This window comes from Poecile atricapillus, chromosome W, assembly GCF_030490865.1.
Source record: "Poecile atricapillus isolate bPoeAtr1 chromosome W, bPoeAtr1.hap1, whole genome shotgun sequence".
NCBI classification, from domain to species: domain Eukaryota; kingdom Metazoa; phylum Chordata; class Aves; order Passeriformes; family Paridae; genus Poecile; species Poecile atricapillus.
In genome coordinates this window covers 81,759,983-81,779,706 of record NC_081288.1, presented here as the reverse complement: position 1 = coordinate 81,779,706, position 19,724 = coordinate 81,759,983, and the positions used below count along the sequence as shown (strand labels likewise).

The window sequence follows — 19,724 nt, the reverse complement described above, 5'->3', positions numbered from 1 at the left end:
TGTGTAAAGTATTTACAAGCATTTGGGTTCTCATTCTTTAACAAACAGGAGATGTCTTCATGTCTGCAATATATTTGGCATTTGTGATCATCATGCATGAAATTCACATTTATGATTTTAAGTTTTCAGCTATTGTATTAAAGCTTAAGTAGTTCAGAAAACAAACTAGATAGCAAGAAACATGGAAAGTAAAACTTAACTTTTAAGAAGTCTTTCTTTTATATGAACATCCATTATTTCATTTTCACAAGATTAAAAGATTGTCTCAGAAGTCATCCCTTTTGCCTCCTCCTCTAGGGTGGCATGTCAGTGTTATCCCCAGAAATGTGTGAATGTTTCATATAACAGATATGAAAGCTCCATCCTTACCTAATAAGAGGGACATGCCTTTCAAGAAAATTAAAAGAAGTTCTAAAATTCATAGGTTTTCTGTATCAGTTACTGTCAGCAAAAGCTGGCAGCTTCTTTAAACCTGTCTTCTATTTCTGCAGTATATGCTAGAAATAAACTAAGGGCTAAGGATACTGAAAATTTATGGCCTTGGTCATACCCCTGTTTGCTGGTACAGTGCAGCATTTGTAATACAGGAGGGGTGTTGAGCAATGCTGGTTAGGTAATTAACTATTAAACCCAAGTAATTTGTGCATGAATCTTGAAGGAACAGTAAATTACATCTCTAACCTGTTGTTAATTTTTATTAATTTTGGTGTAATGGAAAAATCCCTGTAACCTAGGAGAAAGTTATTCATGTGCTGATGTTCACAAAGAGTGAATGAAATAGTGAGCTGCAGAAAAATTAGCCCAAAACATTCCTGGGGAAAAATAAAGTAAAATAGATTAATTTGATTTAAAAAAAAAAAAAAAAAAAAAGGAAGCTTAAGAATGCACCTTGTGCCATTCAGTGTACTTGTATGAAAATAGGTCCACTTCAAATAACCCTGATATTGGTCTTTAAGTAAATTTCAAATTAACTGCAAAGATAGAATATGTCCTTGTATGAGATTTGATCTACATCTTTTGTTCTAAATATAATTACATGCTATCATGAAACATATTAAGTGGATGTTACCTCTGTCTCTCTCTTCTTTGCCTCCTTTGGGCTCTGTTCTCTGTGGATATATCTTTCTATAGTCTCCCAGCCTCCTCTGGGCTGAATTTTCTGTGAATACAGCTTTCTATAGTTCCCCAGCCTTCTCTGGGCTGAATTCTCTGTGAATACAGTTCTTCTCTAATTCCCCAGCCTCCTCTGGGCTGAATTCTCCCGGGATCCTCCCTCGTGGGGAGTTCCACTTATCTTAGTTCTCATTATTTGAAGTAAACTCTCGAGCTCGTTAGAATCTTGTTTCTCGTGTTTATTGAAGGATCCTTATAAAAGTTAACAGGTTTCTCCAGGCTGGTTACAAGGTTAATCTTTGCAATTTGGCACATTTCTTTCTTCTGATGGTACAAACAAGGCCTTGTGGCACACTTCATGTCTGATACACAAAATGGCCCTGAACTACGCAGTTCTTTTATCTTTATACCTATTTTTACCCAATTAACAATAGACACGTATATTATTTTTCTTAATGACCCAATGACCCATCACCTCTGTGATGCACTGTGGCATTTTCTATCCAATCACTAACCATTACCCAAAAACCTCCAGGAGAAGGACATGAAGAAGAAAGAAGAAAGACAAGGGACAACACCCTAAATTCTCCATATTGTCTCCTGTTCTCTAAACTACTTTTTCACCCAGTGATTTAAGAAACTTTCTAATCTACACACCTACCTTTCTTATCTAACTTTAGCATTTGTTTTCATGTATCACTATGAAAACATGCTCATGAATTTCATGTTATATGAAATTCAGTGTTTTCTTGAATCCCAGAACTAAACATTAAAAGCAAGGGCACACAGTCTGTATTTCAGACTCCAACATCTGCCCCTCTCTTTAAAAAAAAAATAAAAAAAAATCAACCCAAAGCTTTTCTTTGATTACTTTTCAAGAAGGGTTATTTTTCTTTCACTCATGCCTTATGCACCAACAACAGAACTGCTGCTCTGTTCCACAGAGCACTCTGCCTCTAGTTTTGAACATTAGTTAATTAACTACTCAAAGCTAGAGAAATAGATCTAGGTTGCTTACTTGGCCAGTAGCTTAATTTGTCTAATTGCTCTAAAGTTTCTATTGAAGCTACTTGAATTGAAAGCTGAGTTGTTATAAATTTTTATCTAAAATTTCAGAAGTCAAACTTTTCACAATCAGGTGTGACTAAGATTGATATAAGATCACACTAAGATGTTGCCTCTTTGTATAGAGCATGATTTGGAATAACATTCATCATCTCATCTTCATTCTGTTTTAACACAGAAAAATTGGGTATTATACAAAAATCTATTTTCACTGAGATAAGGTATACTTTCTTTTGAGTTAACTAAAAGAAGTGATGCAGGTGAAATTGCATCACAAAGTGATCAACAAAATGATATAGCTCAAGGGTGATACCTGATTCACCTTCATATTCAAGGACTTTATCTCTCGTGCAAGATTCTGAATCTTGACACAGTTCACATCATGCTTTAACAAATGAGGCTTTAAAATATTGACTTTCCCACTGTTTCACATGAAACCCAAAGTTCATTGTTCTTGCACGTTGGATCCAAGCTGTCCCGCTGTTGACTGTGGTCTTGATACAGTTCACATCAGTGTGCTTGCTCTTCTGCTCTTTGGGCTGTCTGCTTGTCTCTGCAGCTGATGAGTTTTCATGTTCTTTGCTAGGAAGTTACTTTTGCTTTGAACCTGTGAATACACAAACATACACTTTCCTCCAAATTATTAATTGAAATAGATTTTTTAATCTTCTTGCTTCTAAACTTTTGACCAGAACTTAAGAATTCTCTCTCAAATTTGCTTGAATACTGTTAGAACAATACCTAATAATTGATGGAACTGGCTTCGTAAAAGACTTGTTTAAAAAGGACTGTTTAAGAATTATTTGCAATAGATATAAGATCTTTATGCTTTTTCCAAAAATTTAAGATATATTAGGATTTTATACTTCCGAGGCATAGCCTTGGTTCCCCCCTTTTTCTTTATATAATTAAGGTATTTGGTTTTTTGTTATGACAATGAAAAACTATCAAAGTAAAACAATTGCATATGTATACACATAGGAAATAATACTTTTACAGAAATCAAAAACTTATTAAGAAGATGCATAATTAATATTATGCGATATTAAACTTATCTAAATAATCTGTAATATGAATTAGTAAATGTATTAAATATATACTCTCATCCCAGAGTCTGCCACAGCTGATAAATCAATGGAAGATTGGAAAATCATGTCCGGATAACAATTTTCCAAGCTCACTGTAAAATCCAGCTGTTATATTAATTCACTAATTGCCAAGTCAAATTGACCTGAATATTGTTTTGATGCAGAAAACTTCTGGGTTTATTGGTAAATTCTCCATCCAGGTAAAGTCAAGGCTTGGCCAGAGCCTTAGGCTTCATCTGGAAAGATGTCTCCTAACTCATTTTTAAAGCAAGGGGTTTAAAAATAACAGCTATAAGATGCTTCAAACACAGCAAACTTTTAAAAGGCATTTGTATAAAGCAAATGACCAGAAGCCTTAGGTACCAGACCAATTAAATCATGCAGCAGTTGGTTTAATCTGAAGCCTCTCTCATGGCAGCTGACCCTTAGCAATGGTACATCTTCTTAAAATTCTGGAAATACTGAAAAATAGGAAAGCTATAACAATAGCAATAACAATATATCAACAATATAACAATATAACAATAATAATATAACAACAAACAATAGAACTCCCAATGAAGTTAAAGGTGTCACAGACTGCATTCACTTCTGTCCACAAGCAGGTGTTCATCTTCATCTCTTTAGGAAAATAACTATACTTTGCAATTTAAACAAATATCTTCAATAAAACATAAAGCAATTTAAATTTAAACTTGTTAGAAATTAATTATGATAAAAGGAAGTAACAAAACTTAACATTAAAAAATACCAAAGTTATAACTTAACTTAAAAACACTCAAACTTAAACATAGTGAAATTTAACTTTGATTAATTCTATTAACACAATCTATATCAGATGACAACACAACTTAATCTTACTCTATTATTATTAAAAAAGCAACTAAAAGTTTGGTATACACTTCCTTGAACACAATATAATGGGAATATTGGTTCACTACAGAGACTATAGGGATGCAACAAATCCATCACCATTCCATGTTATCTGGTTTTGAGAATAACTCATAATAATTGTAGATGTTATTAAAGATACCAATTCATAACAAAAATTTGCTTGGTATATGTTTACATTTGTTAGGATTTTTAGAATGCAGTTTCACTAGAAAAAAAATACAACACCACAGATTTGGTAATTTGCTATTTAGCTTTTGTAGTACTTTTCAGAAACATAAAGTTTAACTTTTTAACTAAAATTCAAAATCCAAATTGATATATATGCTGTTATACATGTTTTTTTATAACAAAAGGACTCACATTAAAATTTCCTAATTATAAAAAAATACCAAGCAAATGGGTAATATATGGTTAACATAATTTTGAAATTACTGAAAACTGTATTGAACTAACTCCACAATACAGTTACTCAAATGAAAGGAAAGGTGAAAAATAAAAAAACCTGTCATTCAATCCTTTTTCTGTAGGGTTAATCATATGATCTTTTAACTCAATTTTAAAGAAATGCTTCTTGCAGAAACTGACTGTAACTACAGTAATAATGCTTGATGATCACTCCATATGATACAGTATTACATTATCAGTAGATGTATAGAGAAGATAACCTTTTCAAAACCTTCATGTATTAGGAATACTGAAACAGAATAAAAATCTTTTAAACTTCTTGGGATGTAAAGATATCATTTTCCATGCTATTTTGTAAAAACAAAACCAGCAGATATTATTAGAAATACATCTATATATATTTCACTATAAAATATCTATAAACTTTTTGATCTATTTTTGAAGGCACTTCATTCAATAGAGACTTCTTTTTAAATGTCAATCATTATTACAACAATTTGCTGATTTACCAACAATACAATTTGCAAAGCTTCTAATTTTTGAATTGTCCAATCAAAACACTCTCTTTTTTTGTCCCTCTCTGAGATGTCCAGCTTTCTGTTCTTTCTGTTTTGTTGCTTTCTGTAGCTTCATCGAAGTTGCTTGAGTTGTTTTACCGGTGGTTGCCATGGCAACAGCGTTTCTGGCTGCTGTGTGCTATCAAGCCCGTCCGCGCCGGGCTGCTTTTGAATCTGAGAAAAAACTCTAAAAACTTATATTTAGGGAGAAACTCCTTTTCAGGAGATAAATCCCTTTTTGGGCGACTGCTGTTTGTGCCAGAAAACGGACCCACGACCCTGAGATTAAGAGTCTCAGGCTCTGCCGGCTGAGTTAGCCGGGCTGATTTCCCGAACTTCACAGGCTCGGCTTCAGTGCCGAAACGCGCATGCGCGGCTCGACAAGGGTTACCCCGCCAATCTCCCCTCCGGAGGGCCGGGTCTTCTCGTCATGGATCACGGCACTGCTCTCCCTGCGGGGCGTGCCCTTATAACCTTGGCCAGCCCCTTTTCTTTCGCTGTCTGTCTATGGCAGCGTTCTAATATTTTTTTTTTCTAATCTCTCCCCCCTCTGCTCGGGGTCACTCCGCGGCGCGGCCATCCCGCCGTTTCCCGCCGCTCTTTGAAGCCTCTCCTCTTTGGGCAGCTTCTAACTCCGCCTGATGGGCGGGTATTTTCGGGGTTGCCTGCTGAGCAAATACCCCCCTCTGTGTCCCCTCTTGGGCGGACACACCTTCACCAGCCTTTTCTAACATCTCTGTGTTATTCAATTCGTCAGAGGGCGGGGTTGGCTCCCTCCCTCGCTCTGGCTCCTCTGACGTGCATGGAGGGTGCAGGGTAGGGGGCTGTTCTAAAGGCGTGGTTTCAGAAACAGCGTGGAACTTTTCTAACTTTTTTTTTTCTCCATCCCCCCCCGCGATATCTTCTAACTGCAATAATTCCAGAAAGACTCTATCTAAACCATCATATCTCTCCATGCAATTTTTTTTTTAACCTCTAACAATATAACAAACTGCTCACTCTGCTTTCTGAAGTAACACAAGCTTCCCGGTGTTCAGTTTTCCCTCGCATTCCTCCCTCGTCCCCCCACGTTCTCTGAAGGGACAGGGGCAGGGGAACCACGCCGCTGGGGAATTATCTGGGTTTCCCGCGCTTTCAGAAAGGGCAGTTTATCTCCCCATATTCCCGGGGCTATTAACTCTTTAAACATCATATTTATATTTTCCCCCAAATCCTGGGTTTAAACAATCTCTCTTTATAAATATTCAACCCCATTATCTAGATTGTATACAGCTTACCAGACCTGGCTATCTTCAGATTACTGACCAGCAGAATCCAATGTTCCGAGTCCAGGGCCCCTGGAATTTCGGAATGTGATAGCAGATATTTTTCTCCAGGATTTCTTTCAGGAACTGGTTGCTGTGATCCTGCAGGTGTTGATTGAAGCTTCTGTGAGTTTCTCTCCTCACACGGGGCACCACTTGTTACCTCTGTCTCTCTCTTCTTTGCCTCCTTTGGGCTCTGTTCTCTGTGGATATATCTTTCTATAGTCTCCCAGCCTCCTCTGGGCTGAATTTTCTGTGAATACAGCTTTCTATAGTTCCCCAGCCTTCTCTGGGCTGAATTCTCTGTGAATACAGTTCTTCTCTAATTCCCCAGCCTCCTCTGGGCTGAATTCTCCCGGGATCCTCCCTCGTGGGGAGTTCCACTTATCTTAGTTCTCATTATTTGAAGTAAACTCTCGAGCTCGTTAGAATCTTGTTTCTCGTGTTTATTGAAGGATCCTTATAAAAGTTAACAGGTTTCTCCAGGCTGGTTACAAGGTTAATCTTTGCAATTTGGCACATTTCTTTCTTCTGATGGTACAAACAAGGCCTTGTGGCACACTTCATGTCTGATACACAAAATGGCCCTGAACTACGCAGTTCTTTTATCTTTATACCTATTTTTACCCAATTAACAATAGACACGTATATTATTTTTCTTAATGACCCAATGACCCATCACCTCTGTGATGCACTGTGGCATTTTCTATCCAATCACTAACCATTACCCAAAAACCTCCAGGAGAAGGACATGAAGAAGAAAGAAGAAAGACAAGGGACAACACCCTAAATTCTCCATATTGTCTCCTGTTCTCTAAACTACTTTTTCACCCAGTGATTTAAGAAACTTTCTAATCTACACACCTACCTTTCTTATCTAACTTTAGCATTTGTTTTCATGTATCACTATGAAAACATGCTCATGAATTTCATGTTATATGAAATTCAGTGTTTTCTTGAATCCCAGAACTAAACATTAAAAGCAAGGGCACACAGTCTGTATTTCAGACTCCAACAGTGGATTGAAATCTGCCATGAAAATTTTAGCCAATAAATCTTTTGAAGGAGGGCATTTCTAAGAGGGCTATAAAGTAATCCAGTCCCAGGCCAGATGCCATCTAGTGTCTTTATCAATGATTTGGAAGTAATAAGATCACTAAAGAATAAAATTTGTGAGAAATAAAAAAAAAAAATATTGGAATGGCCATTAATAGTAAGCCAGTCACAGATATATGAAGCTCTGCTAGACATGACCTGTTCTAAAATGAAAAATACTTTAATATAGCCAAGTGCCCATTTGTTTTATAGAAATAAAGTTACACCTCCAGAACAAAGGGCTGGTGTCTGGAAAGCAGCAACTGAAAAATTTTCAGCATTGTAGAGGATGATGAAAAAATAACAGCTCAGCATGATCTCCTAAAGGGCTGTTGCTGCGGCAAAAAAACCCTATTGCAATCTTTTTGTCTGTAGGCACTCTTCCCTGTGTCTTAGTCATTATTGATTTATATTTCAGTATGTGGACTCTTCTGAACTTGATTCTGAAATACTGCATCCAGCTATTCATTGCTTTTACAAAACAAAAAATGTGAAAAATAGCTGAAAGCATTTACTGATAGCATTGGTGTTTGAGAGTGAGATTTTTAGTTTTCTGAATGTGAAAAGGTTATTTTATATCCTGGTTTAGGGAAAATTTGGGAGAAAACCTCTGAATGGGGTCCTTCCAGAAAGCAAATTCAAGCAGCCCCTCCCCCAGCTGGTTCGGGAAAACATTTCCTTAGAGAAAAGTGGAAAAAAACCTGTTTGTTTAACAGAAATTGAATAATATTAAACAATGAAACCTCTTGCTGTTCAAAGAGATGGTGCTTCCAGAAAAGTCCTTGTCATGGGGTGTAGCTTGGCTCGCTCAGGTTCTTATCAGTCCCTCTGGCACTGGAAAGTGCTGAGGCCCAGGCTTCACTGGACCACAGGCGTGAGCTCCTGGTGTTTTTCTGGGTTTTCAGTCCAGAGCAGGTTTGAACAGATCCAAGGAAAAAGGAAAAAACAGTCCAGGGAACTTCTCTGCCTCAGCTAGCTAAAAAAACTAACAGCAAAGGAGAGCTCTGTCCCGCTGTCTGACCATGCCGCAGACAACACAGTCCAGGAGCAGGATGCAGGGGAGTGAGTGCTCTTTCTCAACACAAACTTCAGGTTCTTCTTTCCCCCCCTTCGCTCTCAGAGCCAGTCTTAAAGGTGCAGAACCTAATATGTAACAAACAAGGCGATTGGGGATACAAGCATCACAAAGTCACCCCATGACACTTTATTAGCATATAATGGGTTCTTGTTTTAGTCTAGCAGAAAAAGGCATAATGTGAACCTGTGGCTGGAAAATGGAGCTATGCATTTAAATGTATTATAAACAATTTTTGCAGCATGACTAATGATTGAAACAACCAAGGAAGCTGATGTATTTGCTTTCTGCAGGTAAAGACCAGGTGTTTTTTTTAAGAATATTTTTGTTTAAATGTGGTGTTCCCTAGTGAAGTACAAGTTAGGTGCAGATGAGTGAAATTTTCTGTTGTTTGACCTGAGAATAATTTGATTCCTGTGATTTAATTACTAGAACGGACTGGTAATTATCTTTAGTAGTGAGTATTGAGCAATGGTAGTATGTTGTCAGTGTGCTATTAAATAGAGGAAACTCCTTGCACTGAAAATTTGAGGTTGTATGGACAATGAAGGACCAGACAAATATTGAGGTACTGTAGATTGCTCTGGGTTTTCCTCTTAAAATTGTGATTATATTCTTCTGGCTAAATAAAATTAAGTTTAACTACAGAAACTACGAGAAGAGAAGAAATAGAATACATACAAATTGCTGGAAAGTGGATGAAGGCAAACATTTTCTGTATAATATTGGTAGTTTTCATTTTTATTTGAAACAATGGCAACACTTTAAAAAAAAATTAGTGGGACTGTTTCCTTTACCAGGAAGCAGCACAAGAACTTGTTTTAATTTAACTTCAGTACATCATATCAAAACACTAAGGTTTTGTTATTTCTGATTTTTTGCTGTTGAGTTTTTATGAGTATGCCAGAGTATATTTTCTTGTGGTCCTCTTATCCACTGTCCATAGGACCTGGTAGATTAGTTGTTAAATATATTATATATTTGGTGATTAGAGAATAATTTTTATCATAGAAACAGGAACTGAAAACCACAGACATTTCACTGCAGATAGAGGAAATACCCTTGTGAGGCTGCTACTTGCAAATGGTTCACAACTGTTCATTCAGTTCTGGGAAAATGCCAGAGCCTCAGTGAAAGATTAGTGAGTATAGTGTACAGTGAGTATAAATAACTTTGTTAGGAGCTGATATTACTTCTAAAAAATACTAAATACATTTGTGTAATAAAGCTTTTCAGCTGCTGCTGCACTAAGTATGTGTTTGGATAAATGATGTAATCCCAGCAGACTTTTGAATTAGGTATTTGGAGCTTGTGGCAGTGAGTTTGCTGCAGGGTGTGGTGTAAACTTCAATGTAGCCAAGCTGGTAGCTGGAGATGTCTATTTTGCATGCTGCTTCACTTGAAGAGAACATTTCCTCTCTCACATCAAGCATGCTTTTGCATTGTCACGAACATCCTCAGGCTCCTCAGTTTGCTTAGTTTTCAGGATTCATCAGTGGCCATGGTTTGTCATATCCTGGGTATTGTGAACATAAGAAACTTTTGACATTACAAAGAATTTACTATTTAACCAAGAGATTGCAAACCTTATAAGCTGCTGCTTGTGCCATTAGCTGACCTCCTTGTGCCATATAATACAGGAGTCTCATAACACCACAGAAAGTACAGTACACGTGGTTCTAAAATAACACATATGGTGGGGAAAGAGCTGAGCAATAGAGAAACATCTTTTTAAATTGAAAGTATGCTTAAGCTGAATCTTCTTTGTTGTGGTCAGTACATAGAGTTGCAGTCTGGCAGCATTATGCTTAGGACAGAGTTGTGTTCCAGAAAGATGGTATTAAAATATGTTGTATTAGTAGGAAGGAAAGGAAATGAAGGGAGGAATTGTGGTGGTGCTAATTTTTTCATGACCCAGTGTAGTGCTAGCAGAGAGTACATGAAACATTTGAACTTTGCCTCTGAGTAGTAAGTGATTTGCTCCCATCAGACCTTCTGCATCCTGCTTAAATCAAATGTTTCACAGAAGAATCCCAGATAACCATGTACAGGGACATACATGCTTTCAATAGAGCTGCCTGTGCGATGGCAGATTATATTGCCTCATGTCTGTGATGTCCTTTAAATTGGGCTGCTAGCAATTAAAAGTGCATAACTTTCTGGAAGAGCTACTATTGAAAAACCGCTCAGACTATTCACCGAGTTTTCACAGAAGTATGGTGAACGTTGTTTATTTCTATCTTTAGCACACTTTTATAGGGTCCGACAGGGTTTGCGGGGCTTAACAAGCTACTATTGGTTTATACATATTGTTTTACATTCTTTCCCCAGTACACAAGGCTATTGTTTTTCTTTATTCTCGCTGCTCCAGGAGAGTTTCAAGGACACTGCCTTTAATATTGTCACCTGGATTAAAGGCTGGCTTGTGCAGACAGGCTTTTACGAAAATGTCATGCTTTTACTCTGTTAAAATGTTTCTCTACAAGCTACATTCAGATGTTACATTCTAAAAGGATTCTTTGTGCATGTTTGAATAGGTCAGTTATTCTTTAGTCTAAATACAGAGCTACACCAAAGTAGTTAAGGGTGATTTTGTGCAAATTTAATTTAAAATATAACCATTATACAGTCATATCTCTGCCTTGTTAAACCAAACCTGTAGTGGCTTAAGACTTATTCTGGTTTGCAAGTATTCCTGTCAGTAGAAATTAATTAGCTATAGGAAGTTGTAGTTGTTTAACTACTATTTTTCTAAAAAAAAAAAAAGCTATTTTAAAAAATCCCAAACAAGAAACAATCAACCCCCCTACAAACCAAAATCACCCCTTTCCCCTCTCAAATTCCAACCCACCAGCTCCCCCTCCCCAGCTACCTGTGCAAATATCTATCTTTATTGTAACAGCATGGTGGAAGCAGTACAGTTTTCTGCTGTGGATGGTTTGACTTGTTATACTAGTATAAGCAATTACACAGTTCTCCCTTTATTGTTTTCAAACTCATGCTTGCAGAGCAATCTGTTTAAGATGGTTTTGCCACCCCTAGTAGAAGTGCCAAGAAGGAACCATGAATGCTAGTTCACTATACATACCTGAGTGCAAACCTGCCCCCATTGATGATGTGAGCTGAAATGTAAAACAGAGTTACATGAAATGAGTGGGAACAGTGCAATGTGTTAGATTTCTGCAACGAGATTTATCAGAGCTGCTCTATGGAGTCCTAAATTATGTCTGCACACTGATGATATACCAGCTGTCACATTAATTACTTTCTACTGGTATAGTTAAACTATTTCCCAAACTGATGTAGTTACATTAGTATACCATTCAGTGTTCAGTAAATCAAATTTCCTAACACTTTAATTAAATTAGTACTTGATTCTGTGGAGAAGACTTTGCTGAAGTTCGACTACATGTTTTTGTCCTTTTAAGCAGAGCTGAAGCATAACTGGTTATAATGGTAGTTTAACTTTACTTTTATCTTAAAAGTACATGACCAAGATGGAATTTCTGAAGATGTCACAGTACTGAAGTGTGAGCTTGTGTATGATTAAAATCTCTTCCTCCTACACACTATTTTCAGCTTTCTGAAACAAAAGTCTTCACTGCTTCCTCTGTTCCAGCTGAGAATCATGTGACTCCTAAGCAAAGGTAAGATCTTCTTCCATAGTTTCCCTATAGCTTAAAAACTCTGCTTGTTGAAGCAATGCTAGCTTGCACATATAAAATGTTAACTAAAACACGGGGCAGCCTTGGTCAGAGATTGATCAAGCTAGTTTCAAAATTGTGAAAGTCTTGCTTTTGTGGGTTCCTGTGATAACTATTATTGACTACAGAAGTGGAGCCAAACTTAGCAAATCCGTGAACATAATACTGACTTCTGCACAAAGACTGCTTACTGGCAGGAACAAAAGTAGCTGATAAGAAAACTGTGCTGCTGTTGTTGAAAAGGAAGCTCTGGCTTTGCTGTCCAGAAAATGAAAACCCTACCCCTGTAGATGTAGAAAGTGTTCAGAATGTAGTGCTTTGACAAATATGTTGACAGAAAAGCTTGTGTTGCTTACCAGGAAAATCACCTTCTTGCCATCACAATTACTTGCCTTAACTGATGATATAGATTTCAGACAGAGAAAGGAAAATATGGCAGTTGCTGCCTTTGCTTGTCTTTATCTTCACCAAATGCCTGTCCAATTATGTGGAATCAGCTACCTGCATTAGCCTCAGAGAGCAGGTTAAGGTTGTATGATGAAGACTTCTGTAGTTGGATAGCATGAGATCTGAAAACTAGATTGCCTAGTGGTCCCAAACATCCTGATACAGCTGTATTGCTATACTTCAGACTGCAGCAAAATTTTCATTATAACATGGATGTGACCTGGAGGAGGCATGGTGTCAGTTGGCTTACAGTTTATATTCCATTCCTTTCCTTCTTAAAGGTGATATGGCAGGAGGGTTGGACTAGATGATCTCCACAGGTCCCTTTCAACCCTTACTATTCTGTGATATGCTCACATGTTCATTGTTTTAATGCAAATATTCTTCCAGTGGATGTCCCTCAATTTATGTTAGAAAATATTTTAGTTCATCAACTCAAATTCTGGTGTATTGTTTTGTGGTTTGTGGTTTTTTTTTTGTTTTGGTTGTTTCTTTGGTTTTTTACTTGCCATAAGAAAGGCTTGGACATTAAAAAATCTATGCTAATCTAAGTGCTGGAAGCAGCTCTTCAGCCCAAGCCTGTGGTATATTTAAGATAAACTTAAGTCAGAATTTTTTGAGTAGATTTAGTTTATTGTCTGAACACTTTGCTTTTCCTTTGATAAATCTGTGTTAAACATGTGTAGGTGTTAGTAGGCCATGTTAAATGTAAGAAAATTCACATTTCTCATGCTGCTCAGGTATGTATGGTAAAGTAATTTTGGATATGTGCCTACTATCTGAGAAACACAGCTTTTATTTCCACTGCTCTTGTGACTTCCATACCATCACATACTCATACAATTGCTGCATGTGACTTCATTCTTTACTGTCTGTATATCTACCCCATACAGAGGTAGGACTGATCCCTTGCTCTTTGTGATATACAGAGAATGTGGATTATCAATATATATAAAGAGTTGGCAGGTGGGATCAGCTTAAACACAATGTATCTTTTATGACTTGTCTCCAGTTACTTGGTTATATTAATCATAGAGATTATGTATGTGATACATGATGGTATACATTTGATAATGTTTTAAATGAAAGCAAAGACAATTTATATTCTAGCTGCAGTGGTAAGTTTCAGCTAGCAGAATTTTATTTTCTGGCAAAAAACATCTATTCTACCTCTTTTGTATAGCAGACAAGTAATATTTGAAAAGACTGTTAATCATTAATAATTCTGTTGCTGATATGGCAGCTTTAGTATTAGTGCTTTCTTCAGTTTCAGCACAGTCTAATCATCATGTTTATTCCAGCCAAACTTTGCTTTGTCTTACAGCATTGATTTGGTAACACTGCTTCAGAAGCCCGAAAAACCTATGACCCTTACACAAGAGACAGAAGGCAACTCATTTGAGGCTCCCCAGCAACAGACCTTTGGCCAAGCCCTAGTCTTCACAAATTCTCAGCACAGCACCCAGGTGGCAACAGGAACTGGCAGCTCCAGTTCTGTAAACTCTTATTCTCCTCCAAGTCTGGTAAAAATATCTTATGCTTTCTAAATATTCCCAATGAGTAAATATTTCAGGTTAAGTAACTTTTCCAGTACTGGCCATTTAATGAGATAGTTCGGTATTTATAAAATTCAGGTTGAAAATGTTAAAGGAATTCTTAATTTCATTCCTTCCATTCACACACACAAAATAGTTTACTTTTTTTCTGGTTTTGCTAAGTAGTTGTTTCTCAGTTCACATGAAGTACTTGTATTAATTTTTGAGTAGAGAGCAGATGCATTTACTGCATGCTGATTTAGGATTAAATCACTTGTTTATAGTGAAGAGTTCTATGCCAGAAGACTTTGATGTGTTATTTGCAAACACATATCTGACTACTTTTTGTGGAAACCTGATTGTTTCTGAGTTAATTGTGAGGACTTGAAATTGGGCATTTAAACTGATTTTCAAAAAATAAATGCAACTATTAGTAAATGCATGCTATTTTAAGATGCATGGATTAAAGTAAATCAGTATTGTCATAGTCAGCAATGAAGTTATATCAGTGATATCCAGAGAGGGTCTGGTCATATGCTCCAACTGCTGATTTTTTTTATTGGTCATAAACTAAAACACAAGAAGTGATGCTTCAACATGAGGAAGAACTTCTTTACATTAAGGGTGGCAAAGCACTACAACAGCTGCCCAGGGAGGGTGTAGAGTCTCCCTCTCTGGAGATGTTCACAACCTACCTGGATGTGCTTCTGTGTCACCTACTCTGGGTGACCCTGCCTTGTCAGGGAGTTGGACTGGATGATCTCCAGAGGTCCCTTCCAACCCTAACAATTCTGTGATTTATTAGTAATCTAGGACTGAAGAGATTTTGGTTGCTGCCAAATAGCAGCTGTAGGCATTGACTCTATGGTTATGTTCAGATTATTTACTAAGTATTTAACTCCACTCTTTTGTCTCTTGATAGTCTGCAGTTCTTTGTTCTGGCTTTGGAGAACATGGGTCTCCGAAATTGACAAACTCTACTGGATCCCTAATCTTGGACCAATTGAAATCTCCAGGTTTGGGTCAGTTTACCTCTCAACAAAACAATAATAGTTCTACTACCACCACCACATCATCCTGGGATCGAAAACTGCCCATTACCCAAGCCTCAGTCCTTAGTCAGTTTGGTAAGTGCTTTGACATAACTTTCTCTCTGTTAGCCTATAAGATGTCTTAATGCCAATAGAGATTTAAAATGGCCTTAAATGAAAAGCTTTTTTAAAAAAACATAATCCTAATAATATAATTTGTTACAGCATTGTGTTACACTTAGTTGCTGGTAATAGACATTATATCACAAACTAGGTTTTGAGAGGCTTAAGTCTATCTATAAATGTCATTGAATCTTTAGAGGTTGTTGATCCTTCATGTAATAACATCTTTGATTTAATGTGCTTGAATATTTAAGTGGAATTTTGATGTGACTTTTTTATCGTGGTTTAACCCCAGGCAGCAACCAAGCCCTGTGCAGCCGTTCACTCCCTCTCCCACCAGTGGGACTGGGGAGACAATCAGAAGGGTAAAAGTGTAAAAATTCATGGGTTGAGATAAAGACAGTTTAATAGGGAAAGCAAAAGCCACACAGTCAAGCAAAGCAAAGCAAAGTAAGGAATTCATTTACCCCTTCCCATGGGCATGCAGATGTTCAGCCACCTCCAGGAAATCAGGGCTCTATCACGTGTAATGGTGACTTGTAAAGACAAATGCCATCACTCCAAATGTCCTCCCCTTTCTCCTTCCCTCATCTTATACACTGAGCATGATGTCTCATGGTCTGGAATATCCCTTGTGTCAGTTGGAGTCACCTGTCCCAGCTGTGTCTCTTCCCAACCTCCCACGCACCCCCAGCCTCCTCCCCAGCGTACAAGGAGCAGAAAAAGCCTTGACTCTGTGTAAGCTCAGCAATAACAAAAACATCTCTATATTATCAACCCTGTGTTCAGCACAAATCCAAAGCACAGCCCCATAACAGCCACTGGGAAGAAAATTAACTCTACCCCAGCCAATACCCGTATACTGTTTCTCAACAAATCCTGAAAAATACCTATTTTCAGTGTGCCTATGCTGCTTCTAGGTTGTACCATATTTTCTCTTTTTCTCCAATTTTTTCTCTTCTCATCTGTTTTGGTTTGAAAAAGACAGGCGTTTTCTAAGGAAGGCAGAAACCTCTCTTGAAATAAATAAAAATGTAAACCACACTCCCTCCTTTAAAATATTATAATCTTGACATTAAGGTGCTTTTAGGTAAAGATATGGGAATAGGAATAACAGTTCTTTACTAAGGAAATTAAAATAAAAATGCAGTAGTACAAAATAGAAAACTAACAAACAACCCACTGACAGAGTCAGAATACAACCTGACACCCTGTTGGTCAGGGTGTTGGTAACAGTCCAATTAAATGGTGGCTGCAGTCTTCCTGGAGTGACAGATGTGGTTTTGTTGAAGCGCTGATCTTATAGAAAGGTGTAGTTTTTTTCTGAAGGTTTAGTGGTGGTGTAGATGGATATGGTCTCTCCTCTGGGATCCAGTGGAGAAAAGCTGCTTGTGGTGTTTCAAGTCTCCAAACATATACAGGTAGAAATGCTTGGCTCTTCTCCCTGAGTGGAGCATCTCACAATGGGATGATGTCATTTTATCAGTCATGCAGTGAGACTTAATGGTTTATTAACAGAAAATATCTTTTAATGGTTTATTAACAGAAGATATCTTTTTGGAGGGAGGATAGGTTGTGGAAGAGATAAAGAACACAGCCACACCTGGTTTTAACAGTTGGCCCATTAACAGAAGATATCCCCCAGTTATGAGGGATGGGTTATGAAAGAGATAAAGAACACTGCCCCACCTGGTTTTAACAGATGGTAATAGAATACATACTTTTGGTTACATCTTGCATTGCCACCCAAGAAATCATCACTGCATGAATTTTGAATGAGTACTATATCATTTCTTCATAATGTGCATCACATCTCAGCATTTTTTCCCTAGTGTGAAGTCTATGTGTGCTGAAAATGATGCAGGTTACCCATTTTTTCTATTCATAATTGTAAAGATTTTTCATTTAATTGATTAAAATGAGTAGAAACAGGGAAAATGACACAAACTTTGTTTTACGGTATAGTTCCTAGCAGCATTCTCACTGTGAAGAGTAATAGCTCTTGTATCTCTCTGCTGTGTATGTTTCCAGATCAATAAGCAGCCGATTTGGTAGCAGTTATAATCTTTGACATGCAGAAATTCTGAAAAAAATGTTTATGTACATTTTAAGTTGCTTTCTAATACACTTCAACTGGATAAAAAAACCTTCACACTTCAAATGCTGTGGATCTCTTATGGCTGTTGACGGGTGCTCTGAGATGCTTTTAGTGTCTGGAAATATGAAAGGGGAAGCCTTGGGGAAAAAACCTGTCAGCATCCAGTATCTCTCTCAACTTTCAGACATATTGAGATAGTAGATGACTTCCTATTTCTGTTGAAAATCTTTTTTTTTGTAGGGGCAGGGGAATCCTAACTCATAATACCACTAAGTTGCAACTCTAGACCACTCAGAAGTAATCACATTTTATCAGCACAGTTAATTGCCTTAAAACTTGCAGTGTTTGACTAAAATAATCCATAACAGTTTTTGAGGCCTAATGTGTGATAATGTTACATCACTGTATGAATAGGTTTGCTTTTATATTTTTTAAGAAAGCCAAGGCAAGCTCTGGTGCAGGTGGGGATCTATGAGAAGTGGTTGGTGATGGTGTCCTGATCTGGGGAAACCCCAGGAGAGCACCAAGACCCATCAGGAGTCAGCAGCTTTCATGAGAGTGACTGACAAGGCATGGGCAGGACCAGGAGTAATAGTGGCCATCCCCTGTGGCACTTTAACCAGGTAGTGGTGCAGCAGGTTGTGCAGGAGGCCTTGCCAGCTCGATCAGGGAGCAATGCTATCCACCTGGCAGACAGCCACAGCCAACCTCTTTAAGCTCTGCACACACTATGACTGAAACAGCTGCCTAGACAGAACTCCAGTGGGAACATGCTGCCACCCAGGTGTCAGGCTGCAGGGTGTGCCCTGCTCTTATACCAGTATTGGACAGCAGTAGTGAGCACACTTGTGGGAGGTGTGCCCAAGTAGAGGAATTCCTCTGCTTAGTGACAGAACTCTGGGAGGAGGTGAGTAGGTTGAGGAGTATCAGGGAGTGCAAGAGAGACTACTGGAACCAAACCCTACCTTTCCTGGGACAGGCCCACCAGTCAGACAAGGCACATGACAGGGAAGGTCCCCTATCTTCTTTCTGCTTGGCTTAACATGGTGACCTAAAGGATAGGGGGGTAATGGTGACAAGTTCCTACCCAATGCAGCAGGCACATCTCATTTGTGACTACCCCACCTTCCCAGGTACCCTGGCATAATAGGTATAAGGCTCTGAAAGTGGAGCTGAACAATAATGAGGACAGTGGTTCATCTAGCATGGAAGTGTTGCTGAGATTAAGTCAGCCTATGCCCTGTGTCAAAACTGCTTCTATAAAGAATAAAAGACAGGTCATTGTCATAGGAAACTCCCTTCTGAAGAGAACAGAAGGCTTCACATGCAGACCAGACCCACTTCTTTAAGAAGTCTGCTGCCTCCCTGGGATCCAGGTAAAAGATGTGAAAAAGCTTTCTATGCTAGTACGACACTCAGATTATTGATTTTTCAGGTAGACAGTGATTAAGTTGCAACAAGAAGTCTGAGGGCAATCAAGAGAAACCTCAGGGTCTTGGAGTGACTGGTTAAGGGATCAGGAACACAAGAAGTGTTCTCTCTCCTTACAGTTGCAGGGATTGATGAGGGAAGAAACAGGAAGAGCCAGCAGATCAATACCTGGCTCTGAGCCTGATATCACCAGCAGAATTTTGTTTCGTTGTGATCATGGGTCAGTTTACACAAACCAGGCCTGCTGGCGACAGGGTCCACCTGTCTCAAAAAGGGAAAAGGCTCTTAGCTCAGGAGTTAGCAGAGCTCATTGAGAGAGCTTTAAACTAGATTTGAAGGGGGAAGGGGGAAAACCCATGCTCGCTAGAGAGAAGTCTTTGGGCAGCACACCAGTGTTTGAGGGAAATTGTACAAGTGAGGTCCTTAGGTCTGCCATCTTTGTGGAGGTAGGGGATGTGTTGCCTTTTTCCCAACCTGGAAATAAAACTTGATAATTTTAGTAAGGTGGTAATATAAAAAGGGATCTTTATTTGAAGGCCTCCAAAGGATGTTATGGAAAGATGTCCACAAAAGCCCACCCCCCCAGGGGTGAGTACATTTTTATAGGTTTTAGGAAATTAGCATAATTGATAAAAAGCACCAATTAGGAGGACAAGTGGTGATGCAATTCCCCCCCAAGTCAAGCCCCTTCTCTGGACCCCCCCCATCAGCACTAGTACTTTGTCCATAAGAATGTATCTTGAAGAATTGTTCTCTGAC

General features: G+C 38.2%; 1 protein-coding gene and 1 non-coding gene across 12 annotated transcripts in view; both read left to right on the top strand.

The window, feature by feature from the left end:
* LOC131592130 (ubiquitin-associated protein 2-like) overlaps window positions 1–19,724 on the top strand; it is a 216,174-nt gene that overhangs the window by 117,693 nt on the left and 78,757 nt on the right. For 10 of the 11 annotated variants that reach the window (XM_058863421.1, XM_058863417.1, XM_058863420.1 and 7 more), the window contains 3 exons: window positions 12,176–12,243; window positions 14,072–14,270; window positions 15,205–15,409. In XM_058863421.1, coding sequence (XP_058719404.1) covers window positions 12,176–12,243; window positions 14,072–14,270; window positions 15,205–15,409 — 472 coding nt within the window. The remainder of the gene's footprint in view (window positions 1–12,175; window positions 12,244–14,071; window positions 14,271–15,204; window positions 15,410–19,724) is intronic. The other variant, XM_058863416.1, reaches the window with a different exon arrangement.
* Window positions 14,579–14,662, top strand: LOC131592535 (small nucleolar RNA SNORD121A). The gene has a single exon (XR_009280653.1). It is a non-coding gene; the product is annotated as a small nucleolar RNA SNORD121A (small nucleolar RNA).